The sequence below is a fragment of the Procambarus clarkii genome, chromosome 16 (genome assembly GCF_040958095.1).
Source record: "Procambarus clarkii isolate CNS0578487 chromosome 16, FALCON_Pclarkii_2.0, whole genome shotgun sequence".
Taxonomy (NCBI): Eukaryota; Metazoa; Arthropoda; class Malacostraca; order Decapoda; family Cambaridae; genus Procambarus; species Procambarus clarkii.
The window spans coordinates 38,335,723-38,357,868 of NC_091165.1; the positions used below are offsets into that span (position 1 = coordinate 38,335,723).

A 22,146-nucleotide genomic window follows, 5' to 3' on the forward strand; every position below is an offset into this window, starting at 1 on the left:
CCCCTTGACCATAATATTGTAGGCCAGGGGGCCATGTTGTGATGTCTGTAAGGTTCAACATGGCCAGGGGTGCTGTGGGACACGCAGCCATGACAGTTGCTCCCTCCCAGCGGGGCTCGATCCTGGCACAGTGACACGCACATTATCCAGTTACTTGCCAGACCCATCGGTGCTTAACCTCGCTGATCGAGTGACACGCACACTACGCATGCGCCACGCATGCGTCACCAGCGGTCACGGAGTGTAGGTCAAGGGCTCACTAAGCCACGATCACCGTATCGTAAGAATGATCGTCTTGCAGGTAACGATCTTCAGCCAGTTGGTCTACCTCGGTTGTGAGCCCAGGACGCAGACCACTGTGCTATAATAAGGAAACGATAGCCACTTATGATGCAATCACCCAAGTGGCCACAATCACCCAGGTGGCTGCAATCACCCACGTGGCCACAATCACCCAGGTGGCTGCAATCACCCAGGTGGCTGCAATCACTCAGGTGGCCGCAATCACTCAGGTGGCCGCAATCACCCAGGTGGCTGCAATCACCCAGGTGGCTGCAATCACCCAGGTGGCTGCAATCACTCAGGTGGCCGCAATCACTCAGGTGGCCGCAATCACCCAGGTGGCCGCAATCACCCAGGTGGCTGCAATCACCCACGTGGTCACAATCACCCAGGTGGCTGCAATCACCCAGGTGGCTGCAATCACTCAGGTGGCCGCAATCACTCAGGTGGCCGCAATCACCCAGGTGGCCACAATCACCCAGGTGGCTGCAATCACCCAGGTGGCCGCAATCACCCAGGTGGCCGCAATCACCCAGGTGGCCGCAATCACCCAAGTGGCCGCAATCACCCAGGTGGCCGCAATCACCCAGGTGGCCGCAATCACCCAGGTGGCCGCAATCACCCAGGTGACCGCAATCACCCAGGTGGCCGCAATCACCCAGGTGGCCACAATCACTCAGGTGGCTGCAATCACCCAGGTTGCAACAATCACTCAGGTGGCTGCAATCACCCAGGTGGCTGCAATCACCCAGGTGGCCGCAATCACCCAGGTGGCCGCAATCACCCAGGTGGCCGCAATTACCCAGGTGGCCGCAATCACCCAGGTAACCGCAATCACCCAGGTGGCCGCAATCACCCAGGTGACCGCAATCACCCAGGTGGCCGCAATCACCCAGGTGGCCGCAATCACCCAGGTGGCCGCAATCACCCAGGTGGCCGCAATCACCCAGGTGACCGCAATCACCCAGGTGGCCGCAATCACCCAGGTGGCCGCAATCACCCAGGTGGCCGCAATCACCCAGGTGGCCGCAATCACCCAGGTGGCCGCAATCATCGAGGTGGCCGCAATCACCCAGGTGGCCGCAATCACCCAGGTGGCCGCAATCACCCAAGTGGCTGCAATCATCGAGGTGGCCGCAATCACCCAGGTAGCCACAATCACCCAGGTGGCCACAATCACCCAGCTGGCCGCAATCACCCAGGTGGCCACAATCACCCAGGTGGCCGCAATCACTCAGGTGGCCACAATCACCCAGCTGGCCGCAATCACTCAGGTGGCCGCAATCACCCAGGTGGCCGCAATCACTCAGGTGGCCACAATCACTCAGGTGGCCGCAATCACCCAGGTGGCCGCAATCACTCAGGTGGCCACAATCACCCAGGTGGCCGCAATCACTCAGGTGGCCACAATCACCCAGGTGGCCGCAATCACCCAGGTGGCTGCAATCACCCAAGTGGCCACAATCACCCAGGTGGCCGCAATCACCCAGGTGGCTGCAATCACCCAAGTGGCCACAATCACCCAGGTGGCCGCAATCACCCAAGTGGCCGCAATCACCCAGGTGGCCACAATCACCCAGGTGGCCGCAATCACCCAGGTGGCTGCAATCACCCAAGTGGCCACAATCACCCAGGTGGCCGCAATCACCCAGGTGGCTGCAGTCACCCAAGTGGCCACAATCACCCAAGTGGCCACAATCACCCAGGTGGCCGCAATCACCCAGGTGGCCGCAATCACCCAGGTGGCCGCAATCACCCAGGTGGCCACAATCACCCAAGTGGCCGCAATCACCCAGGTGGCCGCAATCACCCAGGTGGCCGCAATCACCCAGGTGGCCACAATCACCCAAGTGGCCACAATCACCCAGGTGGCCGCAATCACCCAAGTGGCCACAATCACCCAGGTGGCCGCAATCACCCAAGTGGCCACAATCACCCAGGTGGCTGCAATCACCCAAGTGGCCACAATCACCCAGGTGGCCGCAATCACCCAAGTGGCCACAATCACCCAGGTGGCCGCAATCACCCAAGTGGCCACAATCACCCAGGTGGCTGCAATCACCCAAGTGGCCACAATCACCCAGGTGGCCGCAATCACCCAAGTGGCCACAATCACCCAGGTGGCCGCAATCACCCAAGTGGCCACAATCACCCAGGTGGCTGCAATCACCCAAGTGGCCACAATCACCCAGGTGGCCGCAATCACCCAAGTGGCCACAATCACCCAGGTGGCCGCAATCACCCAAGTGGCCGCAATCACCCAGGTGGCCGCAATCACCCAAGTGGCCACAATCACCCAGGTGGCCGCAATCACCCAAGTGGCCACAATCACCCAGGTGGCTGCAATCACCCAAGTGGCCACAATCACCCAGGTGGCCGCAATCACCCAAGTGGCCGCAATCACCCAGGTGGCCGCAATCACCCAAGTGGCCACAATCACCCAGGTGGCCGCAATCACCCAAGTGGCCACAATCACCCAAGTGGCCTCAATCACCCAGGTGGCCGCAATCACCCAAGTGGCCACAATCACCCAGGTGGCTGCAATCACCCAAGTGGCCACAATCACCCAGGTGGCCGCAATCACCCAGGTGGCCACAATCACCCAGGTGGCCGCAATCACCCAAGTTGCCGCAATCACCCAAGTGGCCGCAATCACCCAGGTGGCCGCAATCACCCAAGTGGCCGCAATCACCCAGGTGGCCGCAATCACCCAAGTGGCCACAATCACCCAGGTGGCCGCAATCACCCAAGTGGCCACAATCACCCAGGTGGCCGCAATCACCCAGGTGGCCACAATCACCCAGGTGGCCGCAATCACCCAAGTGGCCGCAATCACCCAAGTGGCCGCAATCACCCAGGTGGCCACAATCACCCAAGTGGCCGCAATCACCCAGGTGGCCGCAATCACCCAGGTGGCCGCAATCACCCAGGTGGCCGCAATGTCACTTCCGTAAAAATATATTAACTCAATATGTAAAAATAAAATAAAGATATGAGCTAATAATGAAACAAAAATTTAACAAATTTAAACTAAAATACATTTTTATTAAATTTGTCACCTTTTTCATTTTAGATTTTAAGATATGATTGTGTTAATAAAATATAACAGTAAAGTAATATTTGGACCATATGAACAAATCCACAAGGGCAGTGACGAGGGTTCGAACCTACGACCGAGAAGATCCCAGACGAGCCTTAATTCACTAAGCTACATGGAAAAAAATTGCAACCGGGAAATCCTCCCGACCTACACGGATCCTGCAGCCTCTCCGAGACACAAACCAGAGTTTTACACAACTTCCCCCATGCACCCGGGCTCTGTCAATAGGCTGTTCTACCTCTTCACCTTCACTTCATGACACACACAAATCACAATAGTGTGATGCATCAAATGAACAAATCCATCCTTTGTGGAATTGTTCAGTTTTACACACACCAAGACCCTCAGTCTGCCCTCACACACCACGACCCCCAGTCTGCCCTCACACACCAAGACCCTCAGTCTCCCCCCACACACCACGACCCTCAGTCTGCCCTCACACACCAAGACCCTCAGTCTCCCCCCACACACCACGACCCTCAGTCTGCCCTCACACACCAAGACCCTCAGTCTCCCCCCACACACCACGACCCTCAGTCTGCCCTCACACACCACGACCCTCAGTCTCCCCTCACACACCACGACCCTCAGTCTCCCCCCACACACTACGACCCCCAGTCTCCCTCCACACACCACGACCCTCAGTCTCTCCCCACACACTACGACCCTCAGTCTCCCCCCACACACCACGACCCTCAGTCTCCCCTCACACACCACGACCCTCAGTCTCCCCCCACACACCACGACCCTCAGTCTCCCCCCACACACCACGACCCTCAGTCTCCCCCACACACTACGACCCCCAGTCTCCCTCCACACACCACGACCCTCAGTCTCCCCCCACACACCACGACCCTCAGTCTCCCCCCACACACTACGACCCCCAGTCTCCCTCCACACACCACGACCCTCAGTCTCTCCCCACACACTACGACCCTCAGTCTCCCCCCACACACCACGACCCTCAGTCTCCCCTCACACACCACGACCCTCAGTCTCTCCCCACACACTACGACCCTCAGTCTCCCCTCACACACCACGACCCTCAGTCTCTCCCCACACACTACGACCCTCAGTCTCCCCCCACACACCACGACCCTCAGTCTCCCCTCACACACCACGACCCTCAGTCTCTCCCCACACACCACGACCCTCAGTCTCCCCCCACACACTACGACCCTCAGTCTGCCCTCACACAACACGACCCTCAGTCTCCCCTCACACACCACGACCCTCAGTCTCCCCCCACACACTACGACCCTCAGTCTCCCCCCACACACCACGACCCTCAGTCTCCCCTCACACACCACGACCCTCAGTCTCTCCCCACACACTACGACCCTCAGTCTCCCCCCACACACTACGATCCTCAGTCTCCCCCCACACACCACGACCCTCAGTCTGCCCTCACACACCACGACCCTCAGTCTCCCCCCCACACACCACGACCCTCAGTCTCCCCCCACACACTACGACCCTCAGTCTCCCCCCCACACACCACGACCCTCAGTCTCCCCCCACACACTACGACCCTCAGTCTCTCCACACACACTACGACCCTCAGTCTCCCCCCACACACTACGACCCTCAGTCTCCCCTCACACACTACGACCCTCAGTCTCCCCCCCACACACCACGACCCTCAGTCTCCCCCCACACACCACGACCCTCAGTCTCCCCCCACACACTACGACCCTCAGTCTCTCCCCACACACTATACGACCCTCAGTCTCCCCCACACACCACGACCCTCAGTCTCCCCTCACACACTACGACCCTCAGTCTCCCCCCACACACCACGACCCTCAGTCTCTCCCCACACACTACAACCCTCAGTCTCCCCCCACACACCACGACCCTCAGTCTCCCCCCACACACCACGACCCTCAGTCTCCCCCCACACACTACGACCCTCAGTCTCCCCCCACACACCACGACCCACCGTCTCCCCCCACACACTACGACCCTCAGTCTCCCCCCACACACTACGACCCTCAGTCTCCCCCCACACACCACGACCCACCGTCTCCCCCACACACTACGACCCCCAGTCTCCCCCCACACACCACGACCCTCAGTCTCCCCCCACACACCACGACCCTCAGTCTCCCCCCACACACCACAACCCTCAGTCTCCCCCCACACACCACGACCAACAGATACCCCCCCACACACCACGACCCTAAGTCTCTCCCCACACACCACGACCCTCAGTCTCCCCCCACACACCACGACCAACAGATACCCCCCCACACACCACGACCAACAGATACCCCCCCACACACCACGACCCACCGTCTCCCCCACACACTACGACCCCCAGTCTCCCCCCACACACCACGACCCTCAGTCTCCCCCCACACACCACGACCCTCAGTCTCCCCCCACACACCACGACCCTAAGTCTCCCCCCACACACCACGACCCTCAGTCTCCCCCCACACACCACGACCAACAGATACCCCCCCACACACCACGACCCACCGTCTCCCCCACACACTACGACCCCCAGTCTCCCCCCACACACCACGACCCTCAGTCTCCCCCCACACACCACGACCCTCAGTCTCCCCCCACACACCACGACCCTCAGTCTCCCCCCACACACCACGACCAACAGATACCCCCCCACACACCACGACCCACCGTCTCCCCCACACTACGACCCCCAGTCTCCCCCCACACACCACGACCCTCAGTCTCCCCCCACACACCACGACCCTCAGTCTCCCCCCACACACCACGACCCTCCGTCTCCCCCCACACACTACGACCCCCAGTCTCCCCCCACACACCACGACCCTCAGTCTCCCCCCACACACCACGATCCTCAGTCTCCCCCCACACACCACGACCCACCGTCTCCCCCCACACACTACGACCCTCAGTCTCCCCCCACACACTACGACCCTCCGTCTCCCCCCACACACCACGACCCACCGTCTCCCCCCACACACCACGACCCACCGTCTCCCCCCACACACCACGTCCCACCGTCTCCCCCCACACACCACGACCCTCCGTCTCCCCCCACACACCACGACCCACCGTCTCCCCCCACACACCACGACCCACCGTTTCCCCCCACACACCACGACCCACGACCCCCAGATACTTCCTGTGAGACATTTCTCGCGGGTAAATCTGGGGTTTTCCTGGCGCGAGGCCGTCCACACCTCCAAGAATTTCCTGATATTTCTTCCCTGTCCCAAGGACAGCTGGTCTAAGTTACTTGTCACTCACAGCCTCCCTGTCTCTGTCCCTCACCCACCTGCACCACAACACTCCCCCACCTGCACCACAACACCCCCCCACCTCCCCCACCTGCATCACAACACCCTCCCACCTCCCCCACCTGCACCACAACACCCCCTCACCTCCCCCACCTGCACCACAACACCCTCCCACCTCCCCCACCTGCACCACAACACTCCCCCACCTCCCCCACCTGCACCACAACACCCCCCACCTCCCCCACCTGCACCACAACACCCCCCCACCTCCCCCACCTGCACTACAACACCCCCACCTCCCCCACCTGCACCACAACACTCCCCCACCTCCCCCACCTGCACCACAACACCCCCACCTCCCCCACCTGCACCACAACACCCCCCACCTCCCCCACCTGCACCACAACACCCCCCACCTCCCCCACCTGCACCCCAACACTCCCACCTCCCCCACCTGCACCACAACACTCCCCCACCTGCACCACAACACCCCCCACCTCCCCCACCTGCACCCCAACACTCCCCCACCTCCCCCACCTGCACCACAACACCCCCCCACCTCCCCCACCTGCACCACAACACCCCCCACCTCCCCCACCTGCACCACAACACCCCCCACCTCCCCCACCTGCACCACAACACCCTCCCACCTCCCCCACCTCCCCCACCTGCACCACAACACCCCCCCACCTGCACCACAACACCCCCCACCTCCCCCACCTGCACCACAACACCCCCCACCTCCCTCACCTGCACCACAACACCCTCCCACCTCCCCCACCTGCACCACAACACCCCCCCACCTGCACCACAACACCCCCCACCTCCCCCACCTGCACCCCAACACCCCCCCACCTCCCCCACCTGCACCCCAACACCCCCTCACCTCCCCCACCTGCACCACAACACTCCCACCTCCCCCACCTGCACCACAACACCCCCCACCTGCCCACCTGCACCACAACACCCCCCACCTCCCCACCTGCACCACAACACCCCCCACCTCCCCCACCTGCACCACAACACCCCCCACCTCCCCCACCTGCACCACAACACCCCCCACCTCCCCCACCTGCACCACAACACTCCCCCCACCTGCACCACAACACCCCCCACCTCCCCCACCTGCACCACAACACCTCCCACCTCCCCCACCTGCACCACAACACCCCCCACCTCCCCACCTGCACCACAACACCCCCCACCTCCCCCACCTGCACCACAACACCCCCCACCTCCCCCACCTGCACCACAACACCCCCCCCACCTCCCCCACCTGCACCACAACACTCCCCCACCTCCCCCACCTGCACCACAACACCCCCCACTTGCACCACAACACCCCCCACCTCCTCCACCTGCACCACAACACCCCCCACCTCCTCCACCTGCACCACAACACCCCCCACCTCCCCCACCTGCACCACAACACTCCCCCATCTCCCCCACCTGCACCACAACACCCCCTCACCTCCCCCACCTGCACCACAACACCCTCCCACCTCCCCCACCTGCACCACAACACCCTCCCACCTCCCCCACCTGCACCACAACACTCCCCCACCTCCCCCACCTGCACCACAACACCCCCTCACCTCCCCCACCTGCACCACAACACCCCCTCACCTCCCCCACCTGCACCACAACACCCTCCCACCTCCCCCACCTGCACCACAACACCCTCCCACCTCCCCCACCTGCACCACAACACCCCCTCACCTCCCCCACCTGCACCACAACACCCCCTCACCTCCCCCACCTGCACCACAACACCCTCCCACCTCCCCCACCTGCACCACAACACCCTCCCACCTCCCCCACCTGCACCACAACACCCCCTCACCTCCCCCACCTGCACCACAACACCCTCCCACCTCCCCCACCTGCACCACAACACCCTCCCACCTCCCCCACCTGCACCACAACACCCCCCACCTCCCCCACCTGCACCACAACACCCCCTCACCTCCCCCACCTGCACCACAACACCCTCCCACCTCCCCCACCTGCACCACAACACCCCCCACCTCCCCCACCTGCACCACAACACCCTCCCACCTCCCCCACCTGCACCACAACACCCTCCCACCTCCTCCACCTGCACCACAACACTCCCCCACCTCCCCCACCTGCACCACAACACCCCCTCACCTCCCCCACCTGCACCACAACACCCCCTCACCTCCCCCACCTGCACCACAACACCCTCCCACCTCCCCCACCTGCACCACAACACCCCCCCACCTCCCCCACCTGCACCACAACACCCCCTCACCTCCCCCACCTGCACCACAACACCCCCTCACCTCCCCCACCTGCACCACAACACCCCCTCACCTCCCCCACCTGCACCACAACACCCCCTCACCTCCCCCACCTGCACCACAACACCCCCTCACCTCCCCCACCTGCACCACAACACCCTCCCACCTCCCCCACCTGCACCCCAACACCCCCCCACCTCCCCCACCTGCACCACAACACCCTCCCACCTCCCCCACCTGCACCACAACACCCTCCCACCTCCCCCACCTGCACCACAACACCCCCCACCTCCCCCACCTGCACCACAACACCCCCTCACCTCCCCCACCTGCACCACAACACCCTCCCACCTCCCCCACCTGCACCACAACACCCTCCCACCTCCCCCACCTGCACCACAACACCCTCCCACCTCCCCCACCTGCACCACAACACCCCCCACCTCCCCCACCTGCACCACAACACCCCCTCACCTCCCCACCTGCACCCCAACACCCTCCCACCTCCCCCACCTGCACCACAACACCCCCTCACCTCCCCCACCTGCACCACAACACCCTCCCACCTCCCCCACCTGCACCACAACACCCTCCCACCTCCCCCACCTGCACCACAACACCCTCCCACCTCCCCCACCTGCACCACAACACCCCCACCTCCCCCACCTGCACCACAACACCCTCCCACCTCCTCCACCTGCACCACAACACCCTCCCACCTCCCCCACCTGCAACACAACACCCCCCCCCCACCTCCCCCACCTGCACCACAACACCCTCCCACCTCCCCCACCTGCACCACAACACCCCCCCCACCTCCCCCACCTGCACCACAACACTCCCCCACCTCCCCCACCTGCACTACAACACCCCCCCACCTCCCCCACCTGCACCACAACACCCCCCACCTCCCCCACCTGCACCACAACACCCCCCACCTCCCCCACCTGCACCTCAACACCCCCCACCTCCCCCACCTGCACCACAACACCCCCCACCTCCCCCACGTGCACCACAACACCCCCCACCTCCCCCACCTGCACCACAACACCCCCCACCTCCCCCACCTGCACCACAACACCCTCCCACCTCCCCCACCTGCACCACAACACCCTCTTACTTCCCCCACCTCCCCCACCTGTACCACAACACCCCCCACCTGCACCACAACACCCCCCACCTCCCCCACCTGCACCACAACACCCCCCACCTCCCCCACCTGCACCACAACACTCCCCCACCTCCCCCACCTGCACCACAACACCCCCCACCTCCCCCACCTGCACCACAACACCCCCCACCTCCCCACCTGCACCACAACACTCCCCCCACCTCCCCCACCTGCACCACAACACCCCCCCCACCTGCACCACAACACCCCCCCCCCACCTGCACTCCAACACCCCCCACCTCCCCCACCTGCACCCCAACACCCCCCCCCACCTCCCCCACCTGCACTCTGTAAGCCAGTTCACTTTCACTACCACCTACACTCCCCAACCACTCTCGTTCTCTGGGGGTGCACTCGCCTATTTGTGAGTGCATGATCGAGTTCTAGCTCCTTGGATCCGGCCTTTACAACAGCTGGTTCTCTAATGACCTCGTCTCAAGCTGCCATCCACCCCCTCTCCCCAAGCTGCCATCCACCCCTCTCCCCAAGCTGCCATCCACCCCCTCTCCCCAAGCTGCCATCCACCCCTCTCCCCAAGCTGCCATCCACCCCTCTCCCCAAGCTGCCATCCACCCCCTCTCCCCAAGCTGCCATCCACACCCTCTCCCCAAGCTGCCATCCACCCCACTCCACAAGCTGCCATCCACCCCTCTCCCCAAGCTGCCATCCACCCCTCTCCCCAAGCTGCCATCCACCCCTCTCCCCAAGCTGCCATCCACCTCTCTCCCCAAGCTGCCATCCACCACCCCTCTCCCCAAGCTGCCATCCACCCCTCTCCCCAAGCTGCCATCCACCCCCTCTCCCCAAGCTGCCATCCACCCCCTCTCCCCAAGCTGCCATCCACCCCCTCTCCCCAAGCTGCCATCCACCCCCTCTCCCCAAGCTGCCATCCATCCCCTCTCCCCAAGCTGCCATCCACCACCCCTCTCCCAAGCTGCCATCCACCCCCTCTTCTTCTCAAGCTGCATCCACCACCCCTCTCCAAGCTGCCATCCACCCCTCTTCTCAAGCTGCCATCCACCCCCTCTCCCCAAGCTGCCATCCACCCCTCTCCACAAGCTGCCATCCACCCCCTCTCCCCCAAGCTGCCATCCACCCCCTCTCCCCAGATATGGTAGATAAGGGGTCAGATATGGTAGATAAGGGGTCAGATATGGTAGATAAGGGGTCAGATATGGTAGATAAGGGGTCAGATATGGTATATAAGGGGTCAGATATGGTAGATAAGGGGTCAGATATGGTAGATAAGGGGTCAGATATGGTAGATAAGGGGCAGATATGGTAGATAAGGGGTCAGATATGGTAGATAAGGGGTAGAAATATTGAGGTTAAAGGTTAAGGGGAACCTCTTAACTCAGTGAGTCAGTGTCATCCTTAACTATTCTCCCCCCCCCCCAACCCACCTTTTGGTGGGCTGGGGGGGGGGGAGTAGAATAGGTCTATTCTACCCCCAACCCCCGGCTCATATATGAGGATCAGACGGTTCCTCACCATACTTCACCATACTTCATCATACCTCATACAATACTCACCATCATACATTCATCGTGTGACTTACATACACAGTGATGTGTTTGGCTACATTATGTGTAGTACACTTACCACCACTTTACCACATAATGTGAACCACTTGTGCTTGGAAATGTAAATGGTTGAGCTAAACAGCATTGTGTGTGTGTGTGTGTGTGTGTGTGTGTGTGTGTGTGTGTGTGTGTGTGTGTGTGTGTGTGTGTGTGTGTGTGTGTGTGTGTATGTGTGTGTGTGTGTGTATGAAGAGGCCAAGAGGCAAGAGAGTTGCTACAACATGGCTGTTAATTACTGAACCACCCAACAACAACTGGGTGATTACAGCGCCTCCTTTACAACTCCAAGATGTAATGACATTAGAGCCAGGCGTGTTACACAACCATTACACGGGTACAGGTCCTGTATATCATCACACGTTACAATACAAGACTTAGATACAGTTGAGTCCATCTGGGAAGTCCGTCAATATGGGAGAGCTTTCAATATAATCAAACCGGACATGATAGCGCTCGCTAACACCTCTAAATACTGAACAAGTTGGAGCAATGTAGAACCAGGAGATGCTTTGTCACCCACAGGTTTGGGAACCCATGGAACCGCCTACCCGCCCGAGCCCTAAATACCAAGACTGCAGTTCAAAATGCAGTTAAAAAAACTAAAAAAAAATCACAAACAAGGGGAGGGGACGTTTAACAAGCCACCGGCTTCCTGCCCCCGCTGAGGCCACTAGGTGGAGAGAGGAGGTCAGTCAGAGACACACTAGCCTGCTCTTGTTCACCAGCCCGTCCCCCTAACCTGCCAGAGGACCCACAACAGAAAACGGGACAGTACGTCACTTTCGCCAGCCGCTTCCATTTTCCAGTACGACAATTTTTATGGCCTTATGTGACACATACGACCGAAAAACGACGTTCTATGCAGGAGGACAGGTTGCGTTTACTCGAGTTAGACAGGCGCCGCGAGCATCTGCCCTCAGATTGGACAACTGAGAGAGAGAGAGAGAGAGAGAGAGAGAGAGAGAGAGAGAGAGAGAGAGAGAGAGAGAGAGAGAGAGAGAGAGAGAGAGAGAGAGGAGAGAGAGAGAGAGTTAGAGAGAGAGTAGAGAGAGAGAGAGAGAGAGAGAGAGAGAGAGAGAGAGAGAGAGAGGAGAGAGAGAGAGAGAGAGAGAGAGAGAGAGAGAGAGAGAGAGTTAGAGAGAGAGAGAGAGAGAGAGAGAGAGAGAGGAGAGAGAGAGAGAGAGAGAGAGAGAGAGAGAGAGAGAGAGAGAGAGAGAGAGAGAGAGAGAGAGAGAGAGAGAGAGAGAGTTAGAGAGAGAGAGAGAGAGAGAGAGAGAGAGAGAGATGAGAGAGAGAGAGAGAGAGAGAGAGAGAGAGAGAGAGAGAGAGAGAGAGAGAGAGAGAGAGAGAGAGACAGAGAGAGCACAGCTCTGGGCGCTACCTGCCAGGCGGGGGTAGCAGCAGGAAGAGCAACCTGACAATGTGCAACAGGTGTGCAACAGGTCCGTGCAGGGAGGGAGGGAGGGGGAGGCCAGGGGCTGACACCCACCACCAGCACTACCAGGTGAGTAAGGCCAGGTGAGTACCCTCACTCATGTACACCACCACCAGCACAACCAGGTGAGTAAGGCCAGGTGAGTACCCTCACTCATGTACACCACCACCAGCACAACCAGGTGAGTAAGGCCAGGTGAGTACCCTCACTCACGTACACCACCACCAGCACAACCAGGTGAGTAAGGCCAGGTGAGTACCCTCACTCATGTACACACACTCCTCCAGGCCAGACTCAGTCGCCACTTTCTACCATAACGGGCCAGTTTTTGTGGCTGAAGCACAAGGTGCTGGTGGTGGGGGGGGGGGGGGGTCGTGGGGGGGTGGGGGGGGAGGGTGGTGGTGGAGGGTTGTGGTGGGTGGTGGTGGTGGAGGGTGGTGTTGGAGGGTACTGGTGGTGGTTGTTCACCAACAACCACCACCACCACCATAAAGGTGCACCCCACAAGTGTACCAACACCCACGCCTCTACACCAAGGTAAACCAGACCTCCGTAACACTCTACATAAACAAGTGGCAAGCAACATAATGGATTTGGAGGAAACTCAAATAATACGTATACCAAGCCGAAACAGATGTCAGAAGGAGGAACACAGAGAATGTCTGGGACTGGGTTACAGACCCACTTGTATACCTGAGTCACAGACACAATTACCCACTACAACACAGCTACAAACTACGGCAACAACCCTACAACTACGACACGCAACAACCCTACAACTACAACAGGCAACAACCCTACAACTACGACAGACAACAACCCTACAACTACGACAAGCAACAACCCTACAACTACAACAGGCAACAACCCTACAACTACGACAGACAACAACCCCTACAACTACAACAGACAACAACCCTACAACTACAACAAGCAACAACCCTACAACTACAACAAGCAACAACCCTACAACTACAACAGACAACAACCCTACAACTACAACAGACAACAACCCTACAACTACAACAGACAACAACCCAACAACTACAACAGACAACAACCCTACAACTACAACAAGCAACAACCCTACAACTACAACAGACAACAACCCTACAACTGCAACAAGCAACAACCCTACAACTACAACAGACAACAACCCTACAACATCAGCACTGGTCAGAACAAACTCATTATGTCCACGCATAATGGGCTTGCCGAAAAAGTCTCCCATTCAAACTATCACTAATAGAGTAACCTCATTTGCAGGCGATGAGTCACAATAACGTGCTGAAGTATGTTGACCAGACCATACACTAGAAGGTGAAGGGACGACGACGTTGTCGGTCCGTCCTGGACCATTCTCAAGTCGAGACAATCGACTTGAGAATGGTCCAGGACGGACCGAAACGTCGTCGTCCCTTCAACTTCTAGTGTGTGGTCTGGTCAACAGTAACCTCATTTCATCTTGGCCAACATACAAGGGACTGAAAACAAGAACAAACAACAAAGTACAGTTCATAAATGGCCTCCTCACGGAGTCAAATGCAGTATTTGGAGCTTTCACAGAAACCCATGCAGAGGAAATTGTTGGACAGTGAGATCTGGATTCCAGGATATAACATATACAGGTGCGATAGGAAAATTAGGTCAACATGGAGGAGTGGGGTCTGTATATTAGGGAAGACCTTGTATGCTCGTAGCTCCTAAACGTTACAAATGAGGTGGTAGAGGTACTGGGAGTAAAAATAGAGAAATAAATTTAGTGATTATACTAATGTACAAACCGCCAGATGCAACGGCTGAGGAATTCACAGAACAGATAAACAAATTAGAGAATAGCCATGATAATTTGGAGAAGCAGGACAGTTTCAGGCAGAGTTTCTTTCACCCTATGTCCCTGTTACCTAGCAGTAAAATAGGTACCTGGGTGTTAGTCCAGCTGTCACCGGGCTACTTCCTGGGGGTGGAGGCCTGTCGAGGACCGGGCCGCGGGGACACTAAAAGCCCCGAAATCATCTCAAGAAGATCTCTCAAGATAACCAGATACCTGATATTATCTTCCTAGGTGACTTCAACTTTCCTAGTCTAAGATGGAAAATAGCAAACAATAATATTATACCACGGAAATCTATCAGGACCTAACCAACCACAGATTAGAGAACTACTTAGATTCTGTGACAAATTTTCACTCAATCAGCAGATATCAGAGCCAACGAGAAATTAAAATATTCTAGATCTGGTCTTTACAAACAATGAAGACATTATCAGGGACATTACGATATCAGATACCACATACTCAGATCACAAGCTCATTGAAGTGCAAACGACCATCAATACTCAGAATAGACCTAAAACGTTGATAAAGCGAGAGGGGCTATTCAGTAAATTCAATTTTAATAATAAAGGATAGACTGGGAGATAATAAACAGGGAACTTACAAACTTCCATGGGAAACTGTTCTAAGTAATACAAGTCCTACAGAAGGAATAGAAAAACTGACTTCGGAAGCGTATCAAGTCTGTCTGAAACATGTTCCTTTGAGGAAAGCCAGAAAGAGATCCAACGTAGAAAGAGAACGCAGACGACACTATAAACGCAGGAAAAAAATCACGGAAATACTTAAGCAGACACAACTTTCACTACAAATATTTTACAAAGTACATTCAATGTCTGCCTGAAGTACAATGTACAAATACACTGTACTTCCGAGAGTACAAAGAAGGAATAATTTAAACAGGAAGATGGAAGAAAGCCAGCAGAGACTGAAACAGTCATCAGACTGAAGAAAGGCAACTAGAACAGAAAGCAATTCAATAAATAAAGAAAAGCTCAAAATATTTCTTCACATATGCGAAATCAAAAGTAAAACCCACTGCCAGTATTGGACCTATTTGTATTAGTGAAGGTTCATACACGGAGGACGACAAAGAAATTAGTGAAATCCTAAAAAAGCAGTATGAGGACACGTTTAGCACTCCGATACACAGTATGAAAGTGGAAGATCCGGACAATTTCTGTATGCATGATATCCAAACACCTGTAAATATAACTGATATCAACACGAGCGTGGCAGATTTTGAAAATGAAATTGAAAACATGTCCATGCACTCGGCTCCAGGCCCAGCCTCACGGAATAAAATATTAATAAAGAAATGCAAAGTGCCAGTAGCACAGGCACTCAGTATAGTGTGGAGGGAGAGCTTGGACACGGGGGAGATACCAGATGCGCTTAAAGCAGCAGACATTGCCCCTCTACACAAGGGAGGTAACAAAGCATTGGCAAAGAATTATAGACCAGTTGCACTAACATCCCACATAATAAAAGTATTTGAGAGAGTGATCAGGAGTCAGGTCACTAGATTCATGGAAACCAATGACCTCCACAATCCAGGCCAACATGGATTTAGAGCAGGAAGATCATGCCTCTCACAGCTACTGGACCATTACGACAAAGTCACTGAGGCATTAGAAGAAAAACAGAATGCAGATGTGGTATACACAGACTTCGCAAAGGCATTCGACAAATGTGACCATGGAGTGATAGCATCCAAAATGAGGTCAATGGGAGCAACTGGTAAAATAGGACGCTGGATACTCAGTTTTCTGTCAAACAGAACACAAAGAGTAACAGTCAACCATATAAAATCGAGTCCAAGCGCAATTAAAAGCTCTGTACCTCAGGGTACAGTCCTTGCACCGCTGCTTTTCCTTATTCTCATATAAGATATGGACAAAAATACAAGTCACAGCTTCGTGTCATCCTTTGCAGATGACAAAAATCAGCATGAAAATCACTTCTACTGAAGACATTCAAAAACTTCAAGCAGACATTAATAAAGTTTTCGACTTGGCAACAGAAAATAACATGATGTTTAACAGTAAAAATGAGGACATTAAACATAATACAGAGTACAAAACACACTCAAATCTGCCCATAGTAGGAAAGCAACATGTGAAGGATCTGGGAATAATGATGTCTGACGACCTAACATTTAGGGAGCATAACCAAGCAAATATATCGTCAGGCAGAAAAATGATGAGATGGATTACGATAACGTTCAAATTGAAGAAAACAATATAGTTTCCTCTTGAAGATGTCCACGGTTGTTCCGGCAATATTTCTGATGCTCGCTGGGAGGGTGTTGAACAACCGCGGACCTCTGATGTTTATACAGTGTTCTCTGATTGTGCCTATGGCACCTCTGCTCTTCACTGGTTCTATTCTCCATTTTCTTCCATATCGTTCACTCCAGTACGTTGTTATTTTACTGTATAGATTTGGGACCTGGCGCTCTAGTATTTTCCATGTGTATATTATTTGGTATCTCTCTCGTCTCCTTTCTAGTGAGTACATTTGGAGAGCTTTGAGACGATCCCAATAATTTAGGTGCTTTATCTCGTCTATGTATGCCGTATATGTTCTCTGTATTCCCTCTATTTCAGCAATCTCTCTGCTCTGAAGGGGGGAAGTGAGTACTGAGCAGTACTCAAGACGGGACAACACAAGTGACTTGAAGAGTACAACCATTGTGATGGGATCCCTGGATTTGAAAGTTCTCGTAATCCATCCTATCATTTTTCTGGCTGTCGCAATATTTGCTTGGTTATGCTCCCTAAACGTTAGGTCGTCGGACATTATTATTCCCAAATCCTTGACATACTGTTTTCCTACTATGGGCAGATTTGTTTGTGTTTTGTACCCTGTATTATGGGTACATAACCTATAAGTTTGCCTTAGCAAAGCACATCGTACATATTATAGTAATATATGCAGTGAGAAAATGCGTCCAAACAATGTGTTATGTTTACCATATTTCTCTAGGTTTAGTTAGAAAGAGTCCTCGTAGTGATAATTGTGTCATTTACCAATACCTTGTAAAGACTGTACTAGGTTCTATGCATGCCAAACATCCAAAGATTTCAAATGTAGAATTTCACAACATAAATACTCTATAAAACATGGCCAAGTGTCTAATGCTTTATTTGTTCATTCGTCAGTGAACCCCGGGCTCACAAGTGGTATAATCAAAGCAGTCAACAAGAAATATGAATTTGAAGAAAACTTCGGGTTGGCCTAGTTACATAAGAAGTAGTAAGAGATACTCATCAATGCTTACCAATATAATAAGGAAAGGAAGGAAGGAATTATCAAGGAAAAGCGCCAAGTCATTACGACTATATAGCACTGGGAAGGGGTCAGGATAAGGATTTGGGATGGGACGGGGGGAAAGGAATGGTGCCCCAATCACTTGGACGGTCGGGGATTGAACGACGATCTGCATGAAGCGAGACCGTCGCTCTACCGTCCAGCCCAAGTGGTTGGGTATATAATAAGAAAAGCAAAACATTCCCGTTATGAGAATAGATTCAAAGAAGCAAAGGAAACATAAGAAGCACATGGAGAGCAATCTCTAATGCAGGATTGAACCAGTGAAGAGCAGAGGTGCCATAGCCACAATCAGAGAACACTGTATAAACATCAGAGGTCCAGTGAAGAGCAGAGGTGCCATAGCCACAATCAGAGAACACTGTATAAACATCAGAGGTCCAGTGAAGAGCAGAGGTGCCATAGCCACAATCAGAGAACACTGTATAAACATCAGAGGTCCAGTGAAGAGCAGGGGTGCCATAGGCACAATCAGAGAACACTGTATAAACATCAGAGGTCCAGTGAAGAGCAGAGGTGCCATAGCCACAATCAGAGAACACTGTATAAACATCAGAGGTCCAGTGAGGAGCAGAGGTGCCATAGCCACAATCAGAGAACACTGTATAAACATCAGAGGTCCAGTGAAGAGCAGAGGTGCCATAGCCACAATCAGAGAACACTGTATAAACATCAGAGGTCCAGTGAAGAGCAGAGGTGCCATAGCCACAATCAGAGAACACTGTATAAACATCAGAGGTCCAGTGAAGAGCAGAGGTGAAATAGCCACAATCAGAGAACACTGTATAAACATCAGAGGTCCGCGGTTGTTCAACGTCCTCCCAGCGACTATAAGAAATATTGCCGGAACAACCGTGGACATCTTCAAGAGAAACCTGGACTGTTTTCTAAGAGAAGTTCCGTTCCGAATCAGCCGGGCTGTGGTGGGTATGTGGGCCTGCGGGCCACTCCAAGCAACAGCCTAGTGGACCAAACTCTTACAAGTCGAGCCTGGCCACGGGCCGGGCTTGGGGAGTAGAACAACTCCCAGAACCCCATCAAGCAGGTATCAAGCAGGTAACATCCTAGACTCTAAACAACATTCACATAACCAGATACAACTCTCCAATGATGGTTATACTCCTGCAACAGATCTAGAAATGGCAACATAACTCAACAGCTTCTTTTCATCGGTTGGTGTTAACCTTGCCAGAAAAATCCCGGAGACTTAACACATGTTAACACATATCTTTCAGGCAGCTACCCAAACTCTCTTCTCCTCTCACCAGTCAGCCCTACAGATGTTGTGTCCATCATACACTCGCTAAAAACCAAAGCTGGAAACATTAGTGAAATACCATCGATGGTATACAAGAGCCTAATGCCCTTCCCATGCCCTTGCACCACCCATAGCTCTGCTGTTCAATAAATCCCTTGAGAGTCATACCTTCCCTGATATCTTTAAAAAAGCAGGAGTAACGCCAGTTCATAAAGGAGGCAATCCGGCGGACATTAACAATTACAGACCAATATTAAATCTACTTATATTATCAAAAATATGTGAAAAAATGATTTACAAACAGCTGTACTCCTACCTCATAAAAGTCAATATATTAAGCCCCTGTCAGTTTGGCTTCCGCTCCCAAAAGAGTACCAACGATGCAATTATTAGTCTCCTTGATATAATCTACTCAGCCCTTGACAAAAGTGAGTTTCCGATTGGACTCTTCATTGACCTGAGAAAGGCCTTTGATACTGTGAACCATAACTACCTCTTACTTAAACTCCACCATTATGGAATTCGAGGCCATGCCCTGAACTATATCCGATCCTATCTTAGTGACAGACACCAATATGTAGCCATCAATGATGTAACCTCTCCTACCTTACCTTGAGGTTACCTTGAGGTAATTCCGGGGTTCAGCGACCCCGCGGCCCGCACGTCAACCAGGCCTCCTCGTTGCTGGACTGGTCAACCAGGCTGTTGGATGCGGCTGCTCGCAGCCTGACGTATGAGTCACAGCCTGGTTGATCAGGTATCCTTTGGAGGTGTTTGTCAAGTTCTCTCTCTTGAACACTTAGGGGTCGGCTAGTTATGTCCCTTATGTGTAGTGGAAGCGTGTTGAACAGTCTCGGGCCTCTGATGTTGATAGTTCTCTCTTGAACACTGTGAGGGGTCGGCCAGTTATGCCCCTTATGTGTAGTGGAAGCGTGTTGAACAGTCTCGGGCCTCTGATGTTGATAGTTCTCTCTTGAACACTGTGAGGGGTCGGCCAGTTATGCCCCTTATGTGTAGTGGAAGCGTGTTGAACAGTCTCGGGCCTCTGATGTTGATAGTTCTCTCTTGAACACTGTGAGGGGTCGGCCAGTTATGTCCCTTATGTGTAGTGGAAGCGTGTTGAACAGTCTCGGGCCTCTGATGTTGATAGTTCTCTCTTGAACACTGTGAGGGGTCGGCCAGTTATGTCCCTTATGTGTAGTGGAAGCGTGTTGAACAGCCTCGGGCCTCTGATGTTGATAGTTCTCTCTTGAACACTGTGAGGGGTCAGCCAGTTATGTCCCTTATGTGTAGTGGAAGCGTGTTGAACAGTCTCGGGCCTCTGATGTTGATAGAGTTCTCTCTCAGAGTGGTTTTCTCCCACTCTATCATTAACCGTAGGGGTTCCACAGGGCAGCATCCTAGGACCTCTCCTATTTCTTATATACATCAATGATCTGCTTAATGTCTCTAACATTCTTAAACATATATTATTTGCTAACGATACTACCCTTATCTACTCAGACCCCCAACCCAAACACATTAAATGATGTTGTTAATAACGAATTAAAAAAACGTCCACTCATGGATGTCAACCAACAAACTAACTAAACATACAAAAGACCTACTACAGTTTATTTGGTAGTAAATCAACAAATGCAATTCAGTTTCAGATAGACAATGTTAACATCAGCAAAAAAAATGATGGAAAGTTCCTTGGCCTATACATAGACAAGAGACAACTTCAGCACCCACATACTACACATAACCAAGACAGTCACAATAACGGTTGGTATACCTGGTTGATACCTGGTTGATGGGGTTCTGGGAGTTCTTCTACTCCCCCAAGCCCGGCCCGAGGCCAGGCTTGACTTGTGAGAGTTTGGTCCACCAGGCTGTTGCTTGGAGCGGCCCGCAGGCCCACATACCCACCACAGCCCGGTTGGTCCGGCACTCCTTGGAGGAATAAATCTAGTTTCCTCTTGAAAATGTCCACGGTTGTTCCGGCAATATTTCTTATGCTTGCTGGGAGGACGTTGAAAATCAAATATACTTTCTAAAATCAGATATTATGTTCCAAACTGCTCTCCTCTCACTATACTAGGCGCTAATCTATCCCTATCTTACCTATTGTATCTGTGCATGGGGTTCAACCACTGCAAACCACCTCAAGTCCATCATCACCCAGCAAAAGTCTGCTATCAGTACTATAACAAACTCTGTCTTCAGAGAACACACAGCCTCTCTGTTTAAGTCCCTTAACATGCTAAACACTCACTAAACATGCTAAACATGCTAAACATGCTCACCCTTAACATGCTAAACACTCACTAAACACTAATGCTCACTCCACACATTCCCATGTGCTATCTACATGTACAAAACTTTGTTCCTAAATGCTAATCCTGATCTGAAACTTTTCCTTGATAGATGTAATAGAACCCATGACCACCACACCAGAAATAAATATCTGTGATATTTCCAGAGTCAGAGTAAATCTGTGCAAACACTCCATGCAAATAAAAGGACCCAATTTTTGGCACTCACTCTCTGGTCAACCTGTCGTCTGACAAATTACGTCTGAATTTGGCCGTTTGACCGTATGGCCGAAAATGGACATAATTAAAAAAAATGAAAATAATTTAGGATTTTTTCCCCAAAACAGTAAGTTAAG

General features: G+C 53.9%; 3 protein-coding genes across 3 annotated transcripts; all 3 read left to right on the top strand.

Moving 5' to 3' along the window:
* Positions 1–219: 219 nt before the first annotated feature.
* On the top strand, positions 220–3,641 carry LOC138365351 (uncharacterized). Its single transcript, XM_069325652.1, has 3 exons — positions 220–318; positions 423–3,232; positions 3,392–3,641. Exons 1-3 carry the CDS (start codon positions 220–222, stop codon positions 3,639–3,641), a joined length of 3,159 nt encoding a protein of 1,052 aa, XP_069181753.1.
* Positions 3,642–10,474: 6,833 nt separating this feature from the next.
* LOC138365352 (splicing factor 3A subunit 2-like) lies at positions 10,475–11,335 on the top strand. Its single transcript, XM_069325653.1, has one exon. The coding sequence runs from the start codon at positions 10,475–10,477 to the stop codon at positions 11,333–11,335; it is 861 nt and encodes a 286-aa protein (XP_069181754.1).
* A 1,718-nt stretch (positions 11,336–13,053) lies between these two features.
* Positions 13,054–18,146, top strand: LOC123760219 (activating signal cointegrator 1 complex subunit 2 homolog). Its single transcript, XM_045745727.2, has 3 exons — positions 13,054–13,075; positions 13,797–14,243; positions 18,067–18,146. The coding sequence occupies exons 1-3, from the start codon at positions 13,054–13,056 to the stop codon at positions 18,144–18,146; spliced, it is 549 nt and encodes a 182-aa protein (XP_045601683.2).
* The last annotated feature ends 4,000 nt before the right edge of the window (positions 18,147–22,146 follow it).